At 38.7% G+C, this 24,480-nt stretch overlaps 1 protein-coding gene across 2 annotated transcripts; it reads right to left on the bottom strand.

The window, feature by feature from the left end:
- Window positions 1–340: 340 nt before the first annotated feature.
- kctd1 (potassium channel tetramerization domain containing 1) lies at window positions 341–23,932 on the bottom strand. 2 transcript variants are annotated; one of them, XM_046835676.1, is made up of 5 exons: window positions 23,746–23,932; window positions 8,660–8,847; window positions 3,467–3,611; window positions 2,062–2,367; window positions 341–1,170 (listed from the first exon to the last, which is right to left on the bottom strand). In XM_046835676.1, the coding sequence occupies exons 1-5, from the start codon at window positions 23,809–23,811 to the stop codon at window positions 1,006–1,008; spliced, it is 870 nt and encodes a 289-aa protein (XP_046691632.1). In that variant the 5' UTR covers window positions 23,812–23,932; the 3' UTR covers window positions 341–1,005. The 2 variants fall into 2 exon arrangements, with proteins under 2 accessions (XP_046691632.1, XP_046691631.1); XM_046835675.1 differs by lacking the exon at window positions 23,746–23,932 and adding an exon at window positions 10,643–12,135.
- Between the last annotated feature and the right edge of the window lie 548 nt (window positions 23,933–24,480).

Here is a 24,480-nt window from a genome sequence, read left to right as displayed (position 1 = left end):
GTTTTGATCAGTCGTTGTCCATGATGGCCTGAGATCCCAGTTCTGGATGTAGTCTTTTGCTGCTGTAGCCCATCCACCTCATGGATTGATGTTTTGTGCATGCTGTTTCTCTGCTAAACATGGTTGTAAAAATGCTTAGTTGTTATTTTCTTTCCTGGCAAATCTTATCAATAAGTGTTTCTGCTCACAGTACTGCCATTTGCTCAAAGTTTTTTGCACCATTTTGCACCAAACTCTAGAGAATGTTGAGAGTGAAAATCCCATGAGATTAGTTTTGGAGATCATAAAATACTCAAACCATGCAGGCCATTCGGCACATATGTCACAGAGGTTTTATATATAAAACAAACAAACAAACAAACAAACGAACAAAAAAGAAACATTTTTATTTTACAATAAACAAATTTTATTTAAATTCGGTCTAACTGATCAAAAGCCACCTCACCAAAACATTATTTACATATTTGTTTCCCTACTCTGGTCATGAGGTAATCCCTGAATAGCTTTATATTTTGTGAAAACACTTTACGAATGAAAGGAAAATGATTTTCTTTTGATTAACCAATTTTCTTCATTTGCTTCAACATACAAAAACCTTTTCAAATTATAATTTCCAAACACAGAGAGACTAGAATAAAAATAATTTGCATATTTCTTTATTTTGTGCTTTTGTGTATGTGCAGTGATTTCTGATAACATCATTTGAAAAAATTGTTTAGAGATCCTTCATCTAAGAATATTAAAATGATTGCATAAACACACAGAGGCCTGGAAGGGGGGTAGCTTTTGAGTTTTTGCTCTTTTGCTGAGACAGGAGGAGATGAATCTGGTAATCAAAGGTCAAAAAGTTGAACAACTCTTTGCCTTGTTGTAGTGGGATATTACCGATCTATTCTATTTTTTTTGCATGTCAACATTGAAAAGTTGATTATTGTATATACCAATTGTATATACTTGAAAGATTATGGCCTTTCCTTTAAAACAAAAAGTGGAAGTAATTTCCCACTAGTCCAATGGTTCCTGTTTAATTTGAATGACTGATGTAAGGACGTCACTTCGAACTTGCTTGATCTCTCTTCGTAGAACATATTCGCTAAACTGGGATGAGTCCACACCACCTCCACACGATGCAGCAATTTCAAATCCCTTCTGCTGGAGCCGCTCCAGAACCTCACACCACACACACACACACACACACACACACACACACACACACACACACACACACTCATTATTATTATTATTCTACAATAACAGGATATTAAGAAGACAAAAGAGGATACAAATTTCACTTAGATTGGTTTAAATTGGATCAGCCCTTTGACCTTAGGTCTATACATAAGTAATTTTATTTATATTATTTTATCAGTTTTTTTACCAATGAATTAATAAAGTATTGGGGACACCTGATGTTTCCATTCATATGCGGTTCTTGAATAAAATCTTACCACAGTGTTAGAGGCACCCAGACATGTGTTTGGATGTTGTAGCATTAAATTCTCCCTTCACTTGAACTAGTAGACCCAAACCTGTTTAAGCATGATGAAGTCCCTGTGCACAAAGCCAACTCCATGAAGATATGGTTTACATGGGTTGCAGTGGAAGATCTTGAGTGGCCTGCTCTAGAGCTCTGACCTCAATCCTATTGAACACCTTTGGGATGAACGGGTAAGCTGACTACAAAATATCTGTCTGTCCGTCCGTCCGTCCATCCAAAAGTGTGATTTTAAATTAATATTTGTGTCTAACAAGTTTGTTTAATTGTAAAAAAAACCCCATGAAAATGAAAGTAGTACAAAACAGAAGACATTGTATGTTTAATCAAATAAACTTAATGTAAAACTGTGCAGTTAGGTAGGAAGTATAACTGTATATATAACATGAATTTTCTAATGCATGCTTTTTGTTTGTCAATATAATTGAATTGAATTGAAAAATATATATTTTCCTAAATGTATTTTGGCACCACTTGATATTTTAGTAAAAATGTAGTCAGTGTTTTAGCCTAGACAACATTATAAAGCTCAAGTGTATGCTGCATGTAAAATATGTTCAACCTACTTGTACAGAATTTAGATGGCAGTATCCGTTAAGAGGGAACCGGATGATATGAGTGGAATCATAGTTCCATCCTGCGTTGACTGAATTGCACATGACATCTCCAATTTCAGGGAAAATGTCTTCGATGAGAGCCTTATCTCCACTCAAAGTGATTCTTTCGCCCAGGTCAGGAGCCACACGCATCACCACACATTCGCATGAGCGTGACACACACCCTGAGTCTCGTTCTGAACACCAGCGCTCAAGCTCAACTTGCAGTGGCTGCAGCTGAAAATACTGTGCCTCCTCATACAGCAGACAGTAATCCTGCTCAAACACATAGAAAAATAGAAAAATAATACTTTTTATTACCAGAAGTAAAAATTCTGACCTGTTTCAGTATGTGGTGAGGAAGTGGTAGCTCAGTGGATAAGATATTAGACTTCTGATTGTAAGGTCATGGGTTCAAATCCCAGCACCACTAAGCCTCCCCTGCTGATCCCTTGTACAAACCTCTTAACTCTCAGTTATTTAGCAATATAACTAAAAAACTTTAAGATGCTCTCGATAAGGGCATCTGCCAAATGTAAAAATGTCCTTTTTATTATGCATGTACACCGACCAGGCATAACGTTATAACTACTGACCAGGCATTACTTGTAGGACCACCTTCCTAATATTGTGTTGGTCTCCTTTTGCTGGAAATACAGTTCTTACAATTTGAGCTACAGGAGCTCATCTTTTGGATCAGACCGCACAGACCAGCCTTCACTCCCCACCTGCATCAATGAGCCTTGGCCACCCATGACCCTGACGCCGATACACCACGGTTCCTTTCTTGGATCAACTTTGAGGACAAAATGTTCACCTGTTGCCTGATATATATCACACCCACTAACAGGTCCCATGATGAAGAAATAATTATTGTTATTCACTTCACAGATCATAATGTCATAATGTTTTGCCTGATCGATGAAAATGTACATCTTGCACATGTTATCTTTACACTTAACACTTGTTAGTGTTCTTATATGTATGTGACATTTTCTAATGAATTTTAAACACAAAATTAGTTTGGTCACATGATCCCAGTACTTATGCACACCTCTTGCCTTATACCCTCTATACTCAGTTAACTATATTCTGGTCAAGCTTTCAAAAAAAATATTTCCTCCTGTTTGTTTCTATATAAATAATTTTTAAAACATTTTCTGTTCATTCTGAATAATGCATTCAGATTATGGATACACCCCAGTAATATACGTACACGGGATTATCCACTAAACTTTAAATCACAATATCAAAAAAATAGATGAATTAACAAGTTCACTAGCTGTACTGAAGTAAGCAGTGGATACATGTAGCTAGGAATAGCATTAATTAGAAATAAACACATATACAGGACTAGAGGAATAATCAAACACACCTTAAAGTCATCTGGGACCAGCAATTTGGAAGTCCTGAGAAAGTTAAGGATGTAGCGAAACATATGACCGTCTCGATCGATGAAATAATGCTGCTTTAGGCTGTCTAGCACGATGGGCTCTGTACCATCAAACAATCGACCAATCCTGTGCATAAGAACAAGAGAGAAATAGAAAAGAGAAAAATAGATGAAATCTGAGGTTACGTGTGAGGATGTAAAAAAAAAGCTTCTGTAGAGGACACCAGTGGGTGTGCATATTAGTTCCCCTGTGTATATGCATATGTGTTACGTATGTGTCTATTAACAGGTCAGCCTTACAATGCACCTCATGCTCTACAGATGCAATAGAGGCACGTGAAGCTCTGCAAGTGCCTGAGAGTATGCATACACAAACACACACCATCATGAGTCATAGCATTTATGAGTAGGAGAGTAGCATTACTGGGGGCGTTAGTTTGTTTAAGCTCAACACTGTTGACAAAGCTATACATGTATGCAGGAGTAAAATAAACCACTACTACATATGTCCTTATCAAGAATACACTTTTCTAAAACCACACTCACTGTCCCATCTTGACATGGACAAACGTTTGTGGCCATTTGTATGTGCTTTATAAACATTCAACATTTTAACCCCACAATATAAAACCTGCACTCTTCTGGGAAGATGTTCCACTAGATTTGTATTAATTCTGCAATAGGGCTTGTTAGTAAAGTCAGGTACTGTTATAGAGTGAGGAGACCTGGGTGCAATAAGCATTTTAATTAATCCTAAATGTGTTTAATATGGTTGATGACACTGTGTAAGTGTTTTATATTGTGTGTAAATGTAATACTGTGTGAGAGTGTATGACTTCATGACACTGTGTCAGTCTGTATATTGTGAGCGAGTGTATGACACTTTGTGAATCTGTACAATATTGTGTGGCAGCGTAAGACTTTATGGCACTGTGTAAGTCTGTGTATTGTGAGAGAGTGCATAACATTATAATATTGTGTGACACTATACATCGATCAGGCATAACATTATGACCACCTGCCTAATATTATGTTGGTCCCGCTTTTCCTGCCAAAACAGTTCTGACCTGTCGAACATTAACAGCATTAACCCCTCTTTAGCAATTTGAGCTACAGGATTTCGTCTGTTTCATCGGACCACACGGGCCAGCCTTTGCTCCTCACATGCTGTCACCGATTCACCACTGTTCCTTTCTTGGACCACTTTTGATAGATACTGACCACTGCAAACCGGCAACAGCCCACAAGAGCTGGTTTTGTAGATGCTCTGCCCTTGTTTCCTGCTTTTAACACATCAAATCTGAAGACAAAATGTTCAATGCTGCCTAATATTTCCCACGCACTAACAGGTGCCATGATGAAGAGAGTGGACTCTTACAAATACCTGGGTGTTCACCTAAACTACAAACTGGACTGGACAAACAACACTGAGGCAATCTACAAGAAAGGGCAGAGCAGACTCTTTCTGCTGAGGAGACTAAGGTCTTTTGGAGTACAGGGAGAGCTACTGAAGACCTTTTTTGACTCTGTGGTGGCCTCAGCCATATTCTATGGAGTGGTCTGCTGGGGCAGCAGCATATCTACTGCAGACAGGAAGAGACTAGACAAGCTGATCAGGAAGGCCAGCTCAGTCCTGGGGATTCCCCTGGACACTGTAGAGGAGGTGGGAGAAAGGAGGATGGTAGCAAAACTATCATCATTGCTGCAGAACGCCTCCCACCCCCTGTATGAAACCGTTACATCGCTGAGCAGCTCTTTTAGTGACAGACTGATACATCCTAAGTGTCTGAAGGAGCGATACAGAAGGTCTTTTCTCCCTGCTGCTATTAGACTGTACAACCAAAGCTGTTCCCAGTAAAACCAGTCACCACCATACAACACTGCTATTACTTTTTAAGCTGTGCAATAACATTATCTGTGTGAAATATTATTACACGAATCAGGTACAATATTATGTGCAATATTACCCGCAATTTACGTGCAATACTACCTTAAAATATGACTTGAAAAGCGTACTTTAGTTTTTTCCTATTTGTATTGTTACATTGTACTGTATATATACTGGTATTGTAGTATATGTATATTATTTTTCAGATATTTGCATTTATTTTTATTTCTTTGTTGTTATTATTATTATTATTATTTATTTTTATTTCTGTTTTTATTTTTTTAGTATATTCTTCTTTTATATATATATATATATATATATATATATATATATATATATATATATATATATATATATATATATTTGCATCTATTTTTATTTCTTTGTCTTGCTGCTGTAACATAGAAATTTTCCCACTGTGGGACGAATAAAGGTTTATCTTATCTTATCTTATCTTAAGAGACAATCCATGTTATTCCTTTCACTGTTCAGAATGTTACAATGTCAGAATGTTATGCCTAAACGATGTATGAATTCATTACTCTGAATCTGTATAATATTGTGATAGACTGTATGACACTGTTTGTATAATAGTGTGTAAAATGATGCAATACTGAGACTGTGTGTATCTGTGTGGCAGAGTCAATGTAAGACTGTATTAAAGACAGTGTTAAAGAATTGTACTCCTGAAACTATACAAGACTGTGTAAAGCTGCATGAGCCTATGTGTGAAAATGAAACGTTGTGGAAGGCTGTATAGTTTTGTGTCAGTATGTATGAGCAGTTTTAAGGCTTTATGAAAGAAAAAGATGGAGACCCAGTGCTGCAGGCTCTCTTCTTTGATGTTTGTCTCAGTCAGCAGCCAGGAGACTTTAACACTCCCTGGCATTGCAGAAGTGTACTGGTCAGCAGGATAATAAGCATAGACAAGACAAACACACACAGACACACACACACAGACACACACACACACACACACACACACACACACACACACACACACACACACACACACACACACAGGGAATGACAGGAATGGATACATCTAATGTTACTGATTTCCAGAAAAAGTGGTCCCTTTAAACTTTGACTTGATTATAAGTACAAAAGTACTGTATTTGCTTTTAAATGTACTTAAGTATCCTTAAGCACTATTATTAATTATGGCTATAATGTATTATTATCCTTTTTGTCAAGACTGTTGCTTAATCAAATATGTGAAAAGACTCAAATGTTACTTTTAGTACATCAATCTATTAATAGAATGATATTAATGAGTTAAACATTGATTGATATCTAATAAGTGATCATGAGCCCAAAACCTTTTCAGCTACTTAAAATAAATTGTGCAAATAAGGCCACGGGTGCTGTGGCAAGTTAGAGTCGGGAGTTTCTTCCATCTTTTATTACTTTCAAAATGTTCTGCTTGATGTTGAACTGATGCTGAACTGTAGTGTTAAGTAGATATCACTAAGAAGCAATGGTGTTTCGAGCTTGATTGAGGCCCCCAAGGTGAACCATGACCCATGACCCATGACCCAACGTCTCCCCAATTGATTAGTTTCAGCTTTAAAAAACACCTCTCTGCTTCAACTACCATGACTATATGAGTAAGACATATTCCCAGAGCAGTCCACAAATTTGGATACATTTTGAGAGCTTGCTTTCATGTATAAATATCACTCTAAATGCTTTTATTGCACAATTAAATACACGTCATTGTGCACAATTTATCAAACTCATAGAACCAAGCACCATACAACTCCTTGGCTAATTGTAGCTATAAGATACATACAACATCGATATCCTTGTAATATTTATCTTTTAAATTAGTTGTTTAAGCTGTACTGAACAATCACAGGAAACCTTTATGACGTTACCTCAGTTAAAGGTAATAAAACCAATAAGTGCTAAGTACTTTCCAATTTGACTAGTTACGTTGTAATTGTTTTGTTGCAACACACATTATGATAAACTATATAAATAATAATGTTATGCAGCTAAAAGACATACTGTTGCTCTATGTAAAAGCATAGCAGGCAACACAGTATAACCTAAGTGATATACAGTTATTAGCCAATTTCATGAAATGTATTATCCTTTACTATCCTCATAACAAGATGAGGACCTTTATCTTCTGCACGTTTACCCCCTATTTTTTTCCTATTTTTTCTGAATTGCTCTCCTGAGGGTTTCTACATTTTTTTGTCATCCATAATTTTAGTTTGGGTTAAGCTCTCCTTACTGATGTGACGTCAATATAAAATACAGATACGCGTAAAAACACTACTTAAGTACAGTAATGAATTTCATTTACTTTGTTACTGTCCACCACTGTCAGTTTCTCTTCTACTCCACCACAATCATTATCATTGATTTTTCCTGAGGCTGAGGCTCCTCCTACTTCTTATTTCAGAAGCTGATTCCCTTCATGTATGTTGATAAATTATAACAATGCATGCATGTCACAGCTGATCTACGTTAGGTGATGCCCACAAAAAAGACCAAGTTTATGAAGTATTTGTTTTAGGAATAAAACGATATAGATGTAATCCATGCTACCCACAAAATGTGAGGTAAAATAATTTCAGAAACCAGAAAAATAGGAAACATTGTTTCCCTATTCCGATGCCTTGTTGTAGAGGTTAGTTTTAGATGATTTGTGTGCTTGGATATAGTTAATGATTATAGCTCTTCAATGAGCACCTCATAGACTGTAAAAACAGTGAAGGGAAACACACTTGCTGAATCAAATACAGATGAACAGAAGTATATGTGAAACCGCAATCTGCTAGAATTGTATGTTGGATGACTTTGTTGTTAACTCTAAGCTTTGTAATTAATAATTAATAAGTCACTATAGAGTAGAATAATGCATTTGCTTATTAAGTTTGACAACCTCCAATCTTGATTTTTTTGAGGATATCTTGTTATTGTCACTTTACCCACCAAACCTCTGGTCATGAACTCCTTCAGCCAGACATATGTGAAACATGCAAATAATCACTGGATTTCCAGTGACAAATACTTGACAGTATTAAAGTACAGTGTAACTAAAAAAATATTGTACTTATATAAATCACAACTAGTGGTATGGCCCAAGCACTAAAGCCAAGTTTTAACGACATGCAAGTGCAGCTTAATTAAATGGTTTGGTATCTCTTAAACTTCATCGTGTATACTCTCAATCCTAATTTTGATGTACAAACGAAACAATTTAGGTATCTACAATCTACACAATGCTGATAAATACTGTCTTTGGTTTTAAAAAAGTGTCTGTATCTTACCGAGATTCGGGGTATTTAGTGAGCGTAGCGAGACTGCTGGTGTACATCTGTCCTCCCACATCGATGTGTACCGGAGCGTTCCCCTTGGTCAGCTGGGCTGGTGTTGGGATGCCAGCTGTACTCACTGGAGAGACTGGAGACTGTGCCAAACAAGGTCGTGTTGACATGGCCACGCTACTGCAATGCTCCTGAGGTCCAGACACATACAAGAGCAAGGTATGAACAATACTTTGTGTATAAATCTAGTATATTTTAACCATGTTAGCATTGATCTGTTTTTGTGTGTTTAGATCATTATTTGCATGTATTAGAGAGAGGGCACCATCAGAGAAGGAAACAGTTGGATAGAGACGCCCCAGGGGCAGTCAGTGTGTTCCTGTGGGAGTGAACTGGATGTCCAGTACAACTAAATAGCTCATGCATTTATGTGGTATGAGGACAGTGCTGAATGTAGGTCACAGTCCTGATAAATGAGTGTGCTAAAAAATAAAACAAGAAAAAAAAAACATAAACCATATATTATACTAATCAATGGAAACACTACTAGTTTAGCAAAGAATACTACATTCTGTACTAGCAGATAATGAAGATAATATAATTATTGCAGCAGAGCCACAACTTCTGTCCCTAGCATATGTTCCAGCTTTGAGACAATTTGTTTGCACTGTACAAAAGATATGAGCGAAATCAGTGGTCAACATTTATTTATACACACTGTGAAACATTGGGGAAACTACACAAATAATGTGAATACAAACTTCAATGTGATTTAGAAAATTAGAGGATAACCCTTTTTTTTTTAAGGAATGTGTACAGGTGTAAGTGTTTTATTTTTGTGTGTGTGTGTCTAATACAATTGATATCTTCTGACTGGAAAATGACGTGAAAATGTTCAAAGCTTTGACATGGCACACCTACAAGGCTTGAAACTTTCCTTAAGTAAAAGGATAAATTCTTTACTAAGGGGAACCTTAGTAATACTGTATATGGTAATGATTTTAATTAGAAATGCTTGACAATTATAATTTTATAAAACAAAAGATATTATACAGCACATGCTGAACTGCATCAATAATCTGTTGTTGTGTGTTTGGAGAAATGGCACTCTTTTCTTGCTGATTCTGCTGTATCGCCACAGTGCTTAAACAATTCATACAGCGCACTTCTCTTAAATTCATTCTTCATTTTTAATTTCATCCACGTTCCAGAATTTCTTCTTGTATTTTTATGCTGAATAAGACACTCGTGACGAGTGGAAGAAATGCTAGAGCACTTCTATCTTTTCAAAAGTTATTGGATCTTTAACATATCATCTGCAACCCTTAACCATGCCAACTTTCATGCTGTGAAGATAAAATGAGGCATCACTGAAACAAGCACAGCAATAGAGAGTGAGCTACAAACGCATAAATGAATCCCACAACCAAATGACAGAAGACTTGAAATATTTGTCAGACAAATATTTCTGATTGATCAGAGATGAGACAAGGATGAGACCACAAAGCATTTGATTAGTTTATTTAGGTGTTTAATGGATTTCGAAAGGAAACATTAAATGCATTTTTATACAATGATGCTTTGAGAGATATTATGAACATGAGCACAAACAGATGACACCTTGTTTTTTAAACAGTTTTATGAGCATAGTTTCTGTGAGAGAGGAACAGTAATGGCAAACGCTCACACTAAACCTGACTTTCATTGATTTTTCAAGTCAAACACTTACTGAAGCTGCTCAGGTTGCTAATGAGGGACTCATGCACATGTACCCAAATGTGTCTCTTAGGACGGGTGATCCCTGCGTGACCACGTGACCAGCAGGGTCTATAATAATAATGCCGAATAGGGTATAGTATCTGGCCGCACCGTAAAAACACACTTTATAAGTCAAAAAACATCAGTCTGCATTTTGAGAGCAATAAAACTTGCACCGATTTCGTCTCGTTGTAAACATTCGCTCGGAATTACACCTGAAATGATTACCTGCGCGGACAGCACGAGCGCGGGTTCCCCTTGGTGCTCGAGCGCAGTCGGGGCGACGGGGGACGCGGAATCCGCGACCGCGACCGGAGGGCTCGCGTTCTCCGCACCAGGACGAGCGCAAAGCCTTTTCGGTGAAGAACCCGTCGTGGGCACGCTCGCGGGATCAATCACCGCCCGAGGACGCTTGCACATTTTGCGCGCCTCGAGGCTTCCGTTGAGAGTTTCCGGTGCGCTGGGCAGCGGCGCCAACTTCGAGCCGATGCCGGCGACGCTGTGAAGCGTTGCTACGGAGACGGCGCCAATGCAGTGGTTGGTGTAGGTCTTGGAGAGCTTAGCCGCGCGCGAGAGCATCTGCATGCGCGTGCCCAGCAGGTTCTTGCCCACGGCTTTATTCTCGTACCACGTCGCGTCGTTCTCACCGCAGTGGTCGCGCGGACGCTGGAAAAAAGCCCTGCACGCGGGATTGCGCTTTGACAGGTACTTCACGAAGCTCGCGTAAGGGCAAAACTCCGTGCCGGTTTCATACATGCGCGGGAGGTTTTCCTCATCCAGGTCTGACCTTTTCCTGCTCCAGGATGAAGAGCGGGACTTGTGGTACGGCCCGAGCGCTTTGAAGTAGACGAACCTTCTCCCGTCCTCGTCCGCTGCGAGCCCGAACGAGCCCTGCTCGAGCTCGCGCTGGTTTTCTCGCCCCCTCGTGCAGAAGTACATGCACGTCTCGAACCAGACTTTATTGAGGAGCCCGAAGGCGGTGCGCGCGCTGAACGCAGCGGACGTGTAGAGCCTGCGCAGGTCGGCGCGCGTGATCGCCTGCTTCTGAACCACGGGTCCGGCGCCCTGCTCCTCCAGACGACGTATGACTGCCGCGAGCGCCAGGTTGGCACTGCGCAGCTCCGGGTCCTTGGTCAGGTCGAGCGTGCGGCAGAAAGGCGGCTCGTTGAGGTACCGGTTGAGCGAGCTGCGTATGCTGATCAGCGACGACTTGCTGTAGAGCTGGCCGCTCTTGGAGCGCGCCTCTGAGTAAAAAGCGCGCAGCACTCTGCAGAGCCCGTGCTTGTCCATGCTTTCGAAGTTCGTGCTCTGCGCCGTCTCGTTTAAATACTCGCGGAAGATCCGAACCGCATAACGCGTGGCCAAGCGCGTGTTCTCGCTCAGACGCGAGCGCTCCGAAGCAGACAGATGTGTCGCATCTTCCTCATCAGCATCTGGCATGCGCACGTCGTGCACCCCTTGCTGCTGGTCTATATTTCGCATAAGGACCGCTTCCTCGCTTCCTTCGCAGTTCTTGCGCTCCAACTCGCTTTCTTTATTCTCGCACTCTTCACCCTCGTCCACTGTGATCTGGATCTCCTGAATCTCTCCGTCCTCTCCGTCCTCTCCGTCCTCCAAGTCCCGTTCCCTTTCTCCGGACACCGGGGTCGTGTCGTCGCCACAGCAGTAGTGCCCGCTGCCAGGCATTCTCGCCATATTGCGGTCTGAGAGTGTATGAGTCCCGGGGCAGTGCGCATGCGCTATATTGGACCGCAGAGCTTTTTTCTTTTTTTTTTTTAAATCGTGCTTTTTAATGACCTTCAGCTATGAGCTCAGGCACGCAGAAGCTCTTAAAGGTGTAGCGAAAAGGGAAGGAGCATTCCCAAAATCAAAACTTACCCCCACTTATACAATTATACACTTTTGCATACACAATGTTTTAACTGGATGGAGGGGAAACTAAAAGCAATAAGGGACTTCTAAAAATTCACGAAAGAATCTCATTGAAGCACTGTGCATGTATCTTCTCAGCTTCTCAGAGTGTGACCAGGGTCTATATAATTTCCATATAATTGTACAAACATACATTTGTCTATATATTTATATGTCTATATATATGTCTATATACATTTCTTTATATATTTAAATTTAAATAAATGAATGCATGGGACAGGTCATATGGAAGTGATAGCTCATTGGTTAAGGCTCTGATCTGAAGGTCAAGTCCCTGTATCACCAAGCTACCCCTCGTTGGCCCTTGAACAAGGCCCTTAACCCGGCTGCACTCCAGGGGTGCTGTATCATGTATGACCCTGTGCGTTGACCTCAGCTTCCTAACATCGCTGGAATATGCAATGAAAGAATTGAACTGTGCTGTAATGTACATGTGACAAATAAAAAGGACCTTTACCTTAGAATCCTATGAAAATTTCCACCAGAAGCAGCTGTCCACCTTACCAAAAAAAATTAAGAACATATATTTCTTTTAGTTACATATTAAACGATACATATGAGTCGTAAGATCAGTATAATGCACTGTACCACTGTGCTCTTTCTGAAGCAGTGATACCTTAGCAATTCTGTAAAACTGACTAGAAGGTTGTGAGGTTTAAATCTCATGACAACCAAAGAACACTTGGCAGGTCTTTGAGTATGACCCCTAACCTTCAGGTGTATGGATTTAGACAAATGTTTTTAAATGTAGCAGTAGACTTCATCTCATTTAGCTTTTGCAGAAACATCCTGTGAGGTTTCAGTTTAAAATGAGAAGTCTCTATTGCTTTGTCTCGTTCTGCTGTTACTGCCTGCAGGCATGTCATCTGAACCAGCAACAACATCTCTTAAAGGAAAGCGGAAAAAAGTGCGAGAGGGTAAAATGTTTCTTGTCTCCTTCCTATTTTTAATTTCCCTTAGAAGAACCTATTTCACACCTAGATACTCAATTTGCAATTATCCCAGCTTTAAAGTAGAGTCCTGAGCTGGGACCCTGATCTGGGCCTGATTTGTATGCACTTTGTGCAGATGGTGATAAAAGAGAGTGAGAGGCAGAATATATTTATAGTTTTAATTTCAATTTCATAATCATTTGCATGGCAGGGTAGCCTGTGGGCATGAGGGAAAATAACATGCCTGCTCTTCAAAAGCTACATCAGACTCATTACATGGCTATGTGGTGGATTGGAGGAGGGTTTTTTGTGTGCAGGTAGATAATGTGTTCCCTGAGTAATTTGTGATCATAGAGAAGTTCAGAAGAAGGACTTAAAAAAAATCTGAGCATATGCACCACCGTAAATGACTTCTCCCTCTGAGGCTCGGCATGGAGTTCGGCAGAAATGAACACCACAGTGCGATCAAACTGAAAACACCGCCGGAGCCCTGGGCTGCCGCAAAGAGATAACGCTTGAGTGTATAAAGGGACTGGGGAATACGTAAGGAAGTTAAACATAAGTGTGTTGACATTAAATGACAATGTGAGAAATGTAGCATATTTAACAAGGGTACAACAGGATACTGTGATACAGCAGTTCTGTATCACAACCTGCAAAAAACATGATGGAAAAAACAACTATAATCTTGTGATGCATTACTAAGGCAATGTTGATTATTTTTCTGTAGCATTATGTCCCTATGTGTTTTATGACACTTACTCCACTGCAATAGAAGTCTACATCATATTAAACCAGTTATTAGCATTTAATGTTTCTGTTATTTCCTGTTATCTTTTATGTTGTAGCATAAAATGTTTTTTTATATATAAAGCATTGTTCCCTCACCAGCCTCTTATAATCTTTGTCTTCAAGCTAACCATAAAAGGAAATGCAGCTTCATCAGAATGAGTTCCTGAAAAGTACAAACATCTCTGTCCTGAGGAATCTCTCATAGAAAACTAAAGTGACAGCTACAAAGCTTTTGGAAATGTTAAATAAATATCTCCTTACTAAAGAAATCCAGTTACTAATAGGCTTAGGCTGTGTGGATCATCTGCCATTCAAGTCTAAATTAATTAGCTGTTACTGGGGCTGTAAAGAGGGGTGTTAATGGAAAATTCGAAGCAGAAAATGTATCCAACAGTCCCTGATATGGCTGCATCAGTTCACAAGTCTAGATTCTGTTGAAATTGAAAGAACTTCATCTTCTTCTTCTTTCGGCTGCTCCCATTAGGGGTCGCCACAGCGGATCATCTGTCGCCATACCCCCCTGTCCTCTACATCTGCCTCTTTTACCAGCATGTCTTCCCTCACCACATCCTCTTTAATTTTTCTCTTTTCCTCCTTCTTGGTGGTTCCATCCTCAGCATTCTCCTACCAATATACCCCATCTCCCTCCTGTGCACAAGTCCAAACCATCTCAATCTTGCCTCCCTCACCTTGTCTCCAAAACGTCCTACATGCGTTGTCCCTCTAATAAACTTATTTCTAATCCTGTCCATCCTCATCACTCCCAACGAAAAACCTCAACATCCCACCTCCAGCTCCCCCTTCTGTCGTTTAGTCAATGCCACTGTGTCTAAATCATGCGACATAGCAAGTCTCACCACAGTCCTAAATCTTTTCCTTTTCACTTTTTTCGATACCCTTATATCAAATCACTCCTGCCACTCTTCTCCACCCACTCTACCCTTCCTGCACTCCTTTCTTCATTTCTCTAACACATTCTCCATTACTTTGCACTGTTGACCCCAGGTACATAAACTCCTCTATTTTTACTATCTCTTCTCCCTGCAACTGCACCACCCCACTGCCCTCCCTCTTATTCACATACATGTACTCTGTCTTACTCCTACTGACTTAAATTCTTCCTCCAAAGTTCCCCTTCTCTCCAGTGCGTACCTCCACCTCTCTAGGCTTTTCTCAACCTGCTCCCTACTTTTACCACAAATCACAATATCATTTGCAAACATTATAGTCCAAGGAGATTCCTGTCTGACCTCTTCTGTCAACCTGTCCATCACCACTGCAAATAGGAAAGGGCTCAGAGCCAATCCTTGATGCAGTCCAACCTCCACCTTGAACCAGTCTGTCGTTCCTACTGCACACGTCACTGCTGTCACAATGTCCCAATACATGTCCTGCACCACCCTCACATACTTCTCTGACACACCTGACTTCCTCATACTATACTACAGCTCCTCTCTCTGCACCTTGTCATACGATTTCTAAATCCACAAACACACAATGCAGCTCCTTCTGACCTTCTCTATACTTCTCCATTAACATTCTTATCGATCCCAATTCTGTTTTGGTAACCTTTTTCTCCTTATGCTCTCCTGCACTTCCTCATCCACCCCACCACCACGTCTCTTTGCCTCCCTACTATTTCCAGATGTCACACCAAGTACCTTTCTAGCTGTTTCTCTCATCACTTCTGCAGTAGTTGCCCAATCATCCAGCATCTCTTCATCACCACCAAGCCTCTGTCTGAACTTTTCCCTGAATCTCATACTACAATGTTCCTCCTTCAGTTTTCACCATCTTATTCTTCTTTCTAGAAGCTTCGGAAAAACAGTTTTGCGACCTACATGCAAAGCATGCACAGCTGTGAGAGCGGAAAGCGGCGCTGGAAACATCCTGGGCGGACGTTCACTTGTCTCAGGTAAATTCCCGGGTTGAACCTAATGCTCCCAGCACCTCAACTCACGAATATAAGTAGTAGTAGTCATACTACTAAGAAGTATAATAGTCATACGCATGCCCTCAAGAGAACAGCCCCTACGCTAAAAAGAAAATGGAGGAAAACTAAATTAGAGGTATTTAGAATTGCGTATAAAGACCGTATGCTCAGTACAGTACAGCATCCTGAGGTTGCTCAAGCCCCAGTTATGTCTCACCTCATATGATTGTGGACCTTTAAAGAAGTAGATGCCAACCCCGCAAAGATCCCAAACCATCTAAAAACTTACCAGTGCCAATTGGATCCCAATTCATGATTTTGGACATTGGAGAGCCTTGAGTGTTTTCAAGGCTCTGGCATGGAGAAGCCGAGTTGGATCTATGATGATTGCAAATGTTATTTTATGAGTTGCTCAGTAGCTCCTAGTTTATAACCACAAATGACTGTAAAAGACTGTAGAAAGAACACTACTCATAATCTTCCATTTCAGTGCTCATGTTAGTTCTCACTCTCCCGTGTTCTGTATTGTTTAAAGATTTATAATCACACTCTTGATTTCACCCAAATGAGGATGGGTTCCCTTTTTGAGTCTGGTTCCTCTCAAAGTTTCTTCCTCATAACATCTAAGGGAGTTTTTCCTTGCCACAGTCGCCATGGCTGCTCATCAGGGATAAATGCACACCATTCACCTTAACTGTTAAATTCTGTAAAGCTGCTTTGAGACAATGTCTGTTGTGAAAGAACAGTTTAAAGTCACCTCAAATGTGAGGTCCTGGCCTTACTCTATTTCCACTTGGTCTCCTAAACACATAACATATCTACCTTTCTCCTCTCCATCATATCAGCTAAAATATCAGCTATGACTGGTCCCTTTACCAACATTTAAAGTGCCCACCCAAACCTCCACTCTCCTACACTTTTCCTTTCCCTGCTGTCTCTAGAGATGTCTTCCTCCTCTTCTTCTCCTCCTTCGGCCAACAGTAGCCCAATTTCCAGCAGTACCCTGTTGGCTAACAATACCTGTGGCGGTCGTTGGTAACCCGGGCCTCATCCGATCCGGTATAAATTTCTGATTCCTGATCCGCATATTTGATTTGGCACGTTTTATGCTGGAGGCCCTTCCTAATGCAACCCTCCCTTTTAATCCAGACTTGGGACTGGCACTAAGAGTGCACTGGCTTGTGCAACCCTAATGTATGGGTTGAAATAGAAAAAAAATGAATTTTATAATCTAAAAGGCCAGAATCTAATCATATTGGTTTGGATCTGAATACTACATACTCAGTAGTGATTTAAAGTGTATTAAGGTCTATTAACCATGCGTATCAATATGTATAATGTATAGTGTATAATTTTTTTATTTCAAATTACTATATATCAGGAAGATAAATATACAGAATGACACTCCACTTTCTTATCTGTAGTTCTTTGCATGAGTGGTCGTTTTAAAAGGAGAGAAGTGAGAGAGATTAGTAATTTGTGTTTGAAATGTTTCCAAACTCACATTAACACCTTCAGTACTTGAGGGCAGAAATTTGAACCCTACTACTGACTATGGACATGGAAAAAAAAGTGTAGGTGGAATAAAGAGATGGATTAGACAGTGTCAGTGAGTGTGTGCACATATTATTAATGACGTTAAGCTCTAGTGTTGGCCATAGCACTGCAAATTCTCATATAATACACTTGTTTCAATTCACTGGCTAATTATTAATTCATTTACTGGTTGAATGACATGTGTTAAACAAAAATGCTATTTAATTGTATACTTCTATCATACTGCATGGATTTTAGCCCCTGTTTATACCATTTATCAGTGTAAAGAGTCCAAAATAGGGCTACTACTGTTAGGATATTATTTAGGTGGTGTACTGTACTTAGCAATGTGTCAAGTATAAAGAGCAAACAGATTCAAACTGAATTCAGATTCAAATCTGAGTCTAACAGTTTTTGGCAGCAAGTATTGTTCGCAATCCAGTTTGAAATAAAAAAAGGAAACAGTTTTGAATGAAAATAAAAATGATTCTGCCAAAGAAAGCAATAGAGAGTGTGGGAAAGAGAAACAGAGACATAGAGTGTATATTTGATTAGCTAGTGGAACTTAATGATAATAGTGTCAACATAGATGCCTCTGCCACCAACAAATCTGGCCCTTCTCATTTGAAATTTGTATGCCAAAAATAACATTCCAGGCTTTAAAAATTTGATCTTGATGTTTAGACCAAAATTTAATCAGTGGCCGTGTAATAAAGGCATACAAATTCGGAAAGCAGTCAATCTCAATAAAAAACACAAAAAAACTGCTCTGAAACTACATTAAAATGCAATTGTAAGGTAGGTGTAATGAATAAACTGGCAAGTCAGTGTTTTTAAGTCTTAAACATTTGTCGGGCAAAATTACTGGTTGTAGTATTTGTGCATATTTTTCAAATTACATTTCAAATTATTTCAAAATAAACATCAAGATGCAAAAAAAACCAAAAACAAAACACTTATCTTTGACCAACACACTTATACGGTCTTTACGGATCTTTGTTTCCTTGAGAAATGAACAACCTGTCATGCTTTCCTCAGGTGATAAAGGACCTGTCACCATTTTCTTTAATAAGCATGCAGAATTAATTGCACATCAAATGGATTACCCACAGTCTACTGTCTCAAACACCCACACATCACATGAGCACATATGTTCCCATCATCAACAGAACACTATACAGTAAACAGATCTCTTGAAAACTGAAGATGTTTGTTATGTGGTAATGTTGAGGATAAACTGCAAATGATTAAAAGTTTTTTAAAGTGATAAACAACTGTTCCTTAAAACATGCACAAATGTAAACAATACCAACCAATTACATATGTTAAAAAGCCCAAGGATCCATTCGATTAAGGCTTAAACGATTCCTTGAGTAACTCGAGTAATTCGATTACAAAGATTGCTTAATATAGTCCATTTACCTACACATGGCGCACTGTGTTTCCCACGGACCATTATTACTGACGCACGACCCGCTAAACTCTGGAGCACTCTGGACAGGTAACATGCTGCAGAATGAAAAATGGAGGAACTGAGAGAAAACAATGAAGGAGAAAGAGAAGATTCAGACCAAAGAAAATTCCAGAAAGTTTACAAAGTTTGGGATCATTTCAAACTAAAACATAAAGAAAACACTGTACAGTGCAGGTACCGTTTTTAAAGTAATTTGAAATAGATTTTTATATTTTTATGTATATACAGTGCATATAAAAAGGCCCTCTGGCGTGGACAATAAATACACGGATTTAGTGCGTGGAAAATTTCAGCAGCTTTTCTGGAGACAAGAAAACATCACGATTCTGTGTGAGATTTAATTAATACATACATGTCGGAGAATAATAGAGTTTTATTAAATAAATATTTTCCCATAACCTACTCTACACAGCCACTCTGAAAGGACTTTTGAAACCCACTGTATTTGTATTTTGATGTAATATGGCAATTAAATGCACTTAATGGGTTTAGTTTTCACAATTATTCTTGTATTGAATTTCAGCAATAAAAATGTATTTTTTAAGTACTTTTAAGTCATTTTAAGAGACCCGTCTTATTTTTTTTCTCTCTTATTTAGTATTGCTTAGTACAGGGGTCACCAACTTTTTTAACACCAAAAGCTACTTCTTGAGTACTGACTAATGTGAAGGGCTACCATTTTGATACACACTTCTGAAATAAAAAATTAGCTCAATTTACCTTTAATTATATATTATTATTAATAATTAATGATATTCATCTATATCAGGGGTGTCAAACTCAATTGCACAGGGGGCCAAAATTCAAAGCACACTTTAGGTTGCGGGCTGAACAGGATGAACATTTATTGAACACACTCAATTCCTTAATTACAGCCACATTCACTCCACTAATAAGGCACACGTGTTTACTGGCAGTGTCAGTAAACATATACTCAGAATCCCATCGGTTGAAGCCCCTTCGCCATTGTGAGGGGCTTCACAATAACTTTACAATAGGGTTAAATACATCAACAGAAGTTTGACTTGATTGACGCTGGAATGTTCCCAGGTATTCTAGCAGTTGGTAAGGCAGCTGAAGCGCTGAATTATGGGATCTGTAGTTTGTGTTATCAGCGCTTCATATCGCCGAGCCATTAATAACAATAATAATAGATCTTTATAAAATCATCTCGCGGGCCAGATATAATTGTACGTCAGGTTGGATTTGGCCTGCTCCCTGAGTTTGACACCCCTGATCTATGTGCAGACACTGATCATGTTAATGATTTCTCACAATAATTATCAACAATGATTTAACAAGGTAGGAAACAACTATTTTTATAAACGGCCCGCGGGCGACTCATGTGGTCCTTGCGGGCGACCTGGTGCCAGCGGGCATCACGTTGGTGACCCCTGGCTTAGTACTTCTTATCTGATTACTCTATTAATTGGTGGAATAATTGTAAGAATACTCGATTACTAAAATATTAGATATCAGCAGCCCTATGTAAGTTTGGTGTGGAAGTTTAAACTCACGGCCCATGAGAACAGATTTGGATTGAAATTTGTGTGGGTGCTTTGCTACAGAGAACCCAAGAATTTCCAAGAACGGTTTTATCATTGAAGCACTCATCAGTGAGCAGTTGATAACAAAGATGGAACTATAATAAACAGACATTCAGTGTCACCTAGATGAGGATGGTTTTCCTTTTGAGTGTGGTTCCTCTTAAGTTTAAGCTTTATGGTTTCTTCCTCATATCATCTCAGGTAGTTATTTATTGCCTTGCCTTTGGCTTGTTCTTTAAGAAGAAAATTATAACGACTAATATTTAATGCAAATATATGCTAAATATCTATTTTCAATCTATTTAATTCTATAAAGCTGCTTGGAACAATATTAATTATTGAAAGTGCTATACAAATAAAATTGAATTGAACTGAATTGGAAAACGTTGTTGTCACACTCCTTGAGCATAAGTGATTATGAGTGTGGAAAAGAAGCGCTGTGGTGCACAGTACAGCCAGCTGGAATGTTAGTCATATTAAACGCTCTATAAAAAAAGATACTAGGATACAAGACCTAGCTCTAGGATCAGCACGCACAAACATTAGTACTACCAGTTTTATTGTCATGCTGGAAACTGGACGGCACATCATATTAATATATTACTACCAAAGAATTAAAAATTTTGTTATCTAATGAATGTATCCAGACTGAACAACCACCATATAGAACACAGAGAAAAAATGATGATGATCACGTGATCAGGAATGTCTCTGTTCTCAGTCATGTTTACATCACTGACTCCCTCTGCCTTATCCACATTAGTCCCATACTTCTTGTTGCCTTCTGCCATGATCATTTTTAACTTCATAAACTAGTCTACTCTACATCTGTGGTGCATAATGGGCAGAAAATGATACACCAGTGGTAGATTAAAACAGCCATGCAATGACAAGAAATAGGTTGATCGGCTGAAAACGGAACGCAATGAGAAGAACAAATATTGATCATGTCACTAAATAGAATAGTAACGAGTCTGTTTTGAAATTGTAAGAAGTAGAAAGTAAAGATATTTGTGTAAAAAAAAATTTAATGAGTGAAAGTAAAAAGTTGTCTGAAAAATAAATAGTGAAGTAATGTTCTAATATCAGAAAAATCTACTTTAGTATTTGTATTTTATTACTTCTCACCTCTGAAGGTGGAAGACAACGTGGTTAAGAGTTTATTTAATGCTACATGCATCAACACAGGAGTATGTTGGGTTTATTATTAATAATAATAATAATAATAATAATAATAATAATAATAATAATAATAATACATTCTCTCTGCTTTGGGTAGCCTGCCTCTAGTCAGCAAATTTTTAAAGATGGATGAGTTTTTCTTTTCCCCGTTCTGTTACAATTAATTAAATAAATGCATTTCCTTAGCTGGATATTCTAACACATTTGTCAGTCAATAAGGCACCAGTTATTGAGTATTAAGTAATTTTATTAATATTATTATTATATATTGTATAATGGATGGTTATATAATTATACTCAATGTCATTTAATGATTATTTTTGATAAGTGGCTCATCATGTTTTTTCAATAATAGGCAACATTTACCAAAAAGTTGATCAAGTCCCAATTAAAAATGAAATTGCTTTTCAATACAGATTGTATTCTTTTGCAAATAGTTGAACAAGAGACCCCAACAAATCTTGTCTGTGGGTCATAAAGAGATGATAATGCATGCGTAAAACATAATGATGCAATAAGTTAAACAAAACTTAGCCAACTGCACACCGAAATCATAAAAATCACCTGAGCATGGAGAACATTAACGACAACACATTACTGCAAATACAGCATTTTTGTTGTCATTTTATTTATCTGTCCAAAACTCCAGAACATATCACATTTCCACAGGATTTCACTTCTGTCCGTTTGCTTCATTTGTGCCTCTGGCTCAGTTTCGCAGCTTACATCAACAACGGAAAAAAAAAAATTGTGTCAGAAATTTAAAATACAATAGTTTAGATCACCATGTTGATTTGGATTGAATCACTACAATTTAGTCATGCCAGAGATTGGAATAGAAATGAGACCATCTACCTCAGATGCTCTCCGAGTCTGACCCCTGACTTCTCACCTCAAATGGACGTAATGCTGCATATATTATAGAATGCTAGCCAGACTCAGCTGTTCTCTTTAACACTTCAGTTGCACACACTGGTCAAAATGTAAGTTTCCAATATAGTATGAAGGTCCAAATTGAAACTGTCTTCAACAGTGGACAGTAACAAAGTAAATGTAATTTTTTAATGTACTTAAGTAGCTTTTTTGTGTATCTGTACTTTACTTAAGTATTTTCATTTGGGGAGACTTTAACTTCACTACATTTTGCAGTCACATATCTTTTAAATATTTTAAATCAGTCATTACTTTTATTTATGAGTGGATATAAACTTAACTGGTCAAGCATGCAGCGAGCCACCAATCAGGGTAGAGCATATACTCTGTTTTGAACTTATGATGGAATAAATTCCTGACTCTAACTTGAGACACCTGTGACCCTATTTGCATTAAGTCTTGTAACAAAAATAATAATAGGAACATTATAGCCTAAGTAGATTTGAAGGCCAATACTTTTCTACTTTTACTCAAGTGAAAGTTTAAAGGGAGCACTTTTACTGAAATATTATTTTACCTAGTGTATGTCTACTTTAACTCAAGTGCATGATTTGTTTACTTCATCCACCACTGTTTCTTCCACACCAAAGCTGGCAATCTATATTAAACTGACAACACTTAAACAATATCTTATCTTCAGTAACATCTTTATCATGGCCAGAGATAAATCTAAGCCTATCCTGGAGACACTGGACCGAATCCTTGAATACACTCCAATGCTATGGCACCATGCACGCATGCTTTCACACCTGGGGCAATTTAGTGTTTTCTAAGTATTGGCATCTTTTTAAGATGGGTGGAAACAATGCAGAACAACACTGAGCATACAGAGAATCTGCAGATAAACCATGTACTAACCAATAGGCCAATTTTGCATGTATAATTTTGTTGTAATAATACAGTTATCACTGAATACATAATTCCGCACAGGTTAAACAATAGCATATGACAAGGGACAGGATACATTTTAATGCTAGCTGACTGACACATTCACTTCCTCACTCACATGCACATGCACACGCACACGCACACACACACACACACACACACACACAAGAAGAAGCTCTCACCTGTAACATGAAACTTCCAGGGTTCTGTGTCAGGGTCCAGGGTTTTTCTTGTCCTTGCCTGCACATACGTCACTACAGAGATTTGGCAAATCTACAGGGTCTTGAAAATCTCTGTCCTAGAGACCTGAAGTGAATTGGGATTGCAGCAACAAGCTACTGGCAGTGCATGAGCTCTAACTACTATCTGAGGAGCACAACCTTTTTCTGAATAAAAAGACTTAAAGCAATTGCTCTGGTTGTGTTTTTGCTTTGTGGAACAGCCGCCCTCCTCCATCTCGGCTTGCTATGATGAGTTGTGATGGAGCATTGCCTGAGGCTGTTCCTGCGCGCAGAGGGAACCGAGCATATCGCATCAGCTATTACACACACACACACACACACACACACACACACACACACACACACACACACACACACACGGTTGTCTTACTCTCCTTGTCTGAACTTTCCACTGACATAATTATTAGAGCAGCATATTACGGCTATGCACCACCTAAATCTAACACATTTCCTTAATCTCAGTAACCAAAAGAACCCTTTTATTAAAAAAGCTACAAGCAAACCAAACTTCCAAAGAAAATCAAATCTGTCAGATATTCCTATTATAGATAGATAGATAGATAGATAGATAGATAGATAGATAGATAGATAGATAGATAGATAGATAGATAGATAGACTGACCAAAATTATAAACACAACACTTGTTTTTGCCAGTATGATTAACTTGGTTTTAA

Source organism: Silurus meridionalis, chromosome 23 (assembly GCF_014805685.1).
Source record: "Silurus meridionalis isolate SWU-2019-XX chromosome 23, ASM1480568v1, whole genome shotgun sequence".
NCBI lineage: Eukaryota > Metazoa > Chordata > Actinopteri > Siluriformes > Siluridae > Silurus > Silurus meridionalis.
The sequence above is the reverse complement of the archived record's forward strand: the minus strand, read 5'-3'. Positions and strand labels throughout refer to the sequence as shown.

Coding starts and splice junctions, on each gene's coding strand:
- kctd1 (XM_046835675.1), bottom strand. CDS start 12,109: ATGGCGAGAATGCCTGGCAGCGGGCACTACTGCTGTGGCGACGACACG. Junction 8,848..10,642: donor CGCTCGTGCTGTCCGCGCAG/GTAATCATTTCA, acceptor TCTGGACCTCAG/GAGCATTGCAGTAGCGTGGC. Junction 3,612..8,659: donor ACTAAATACCCCGAATCTCG/GTAAGATACAGA, acceptor TCTTATGCACAG/GATTGGTCGATTGTTTGATG.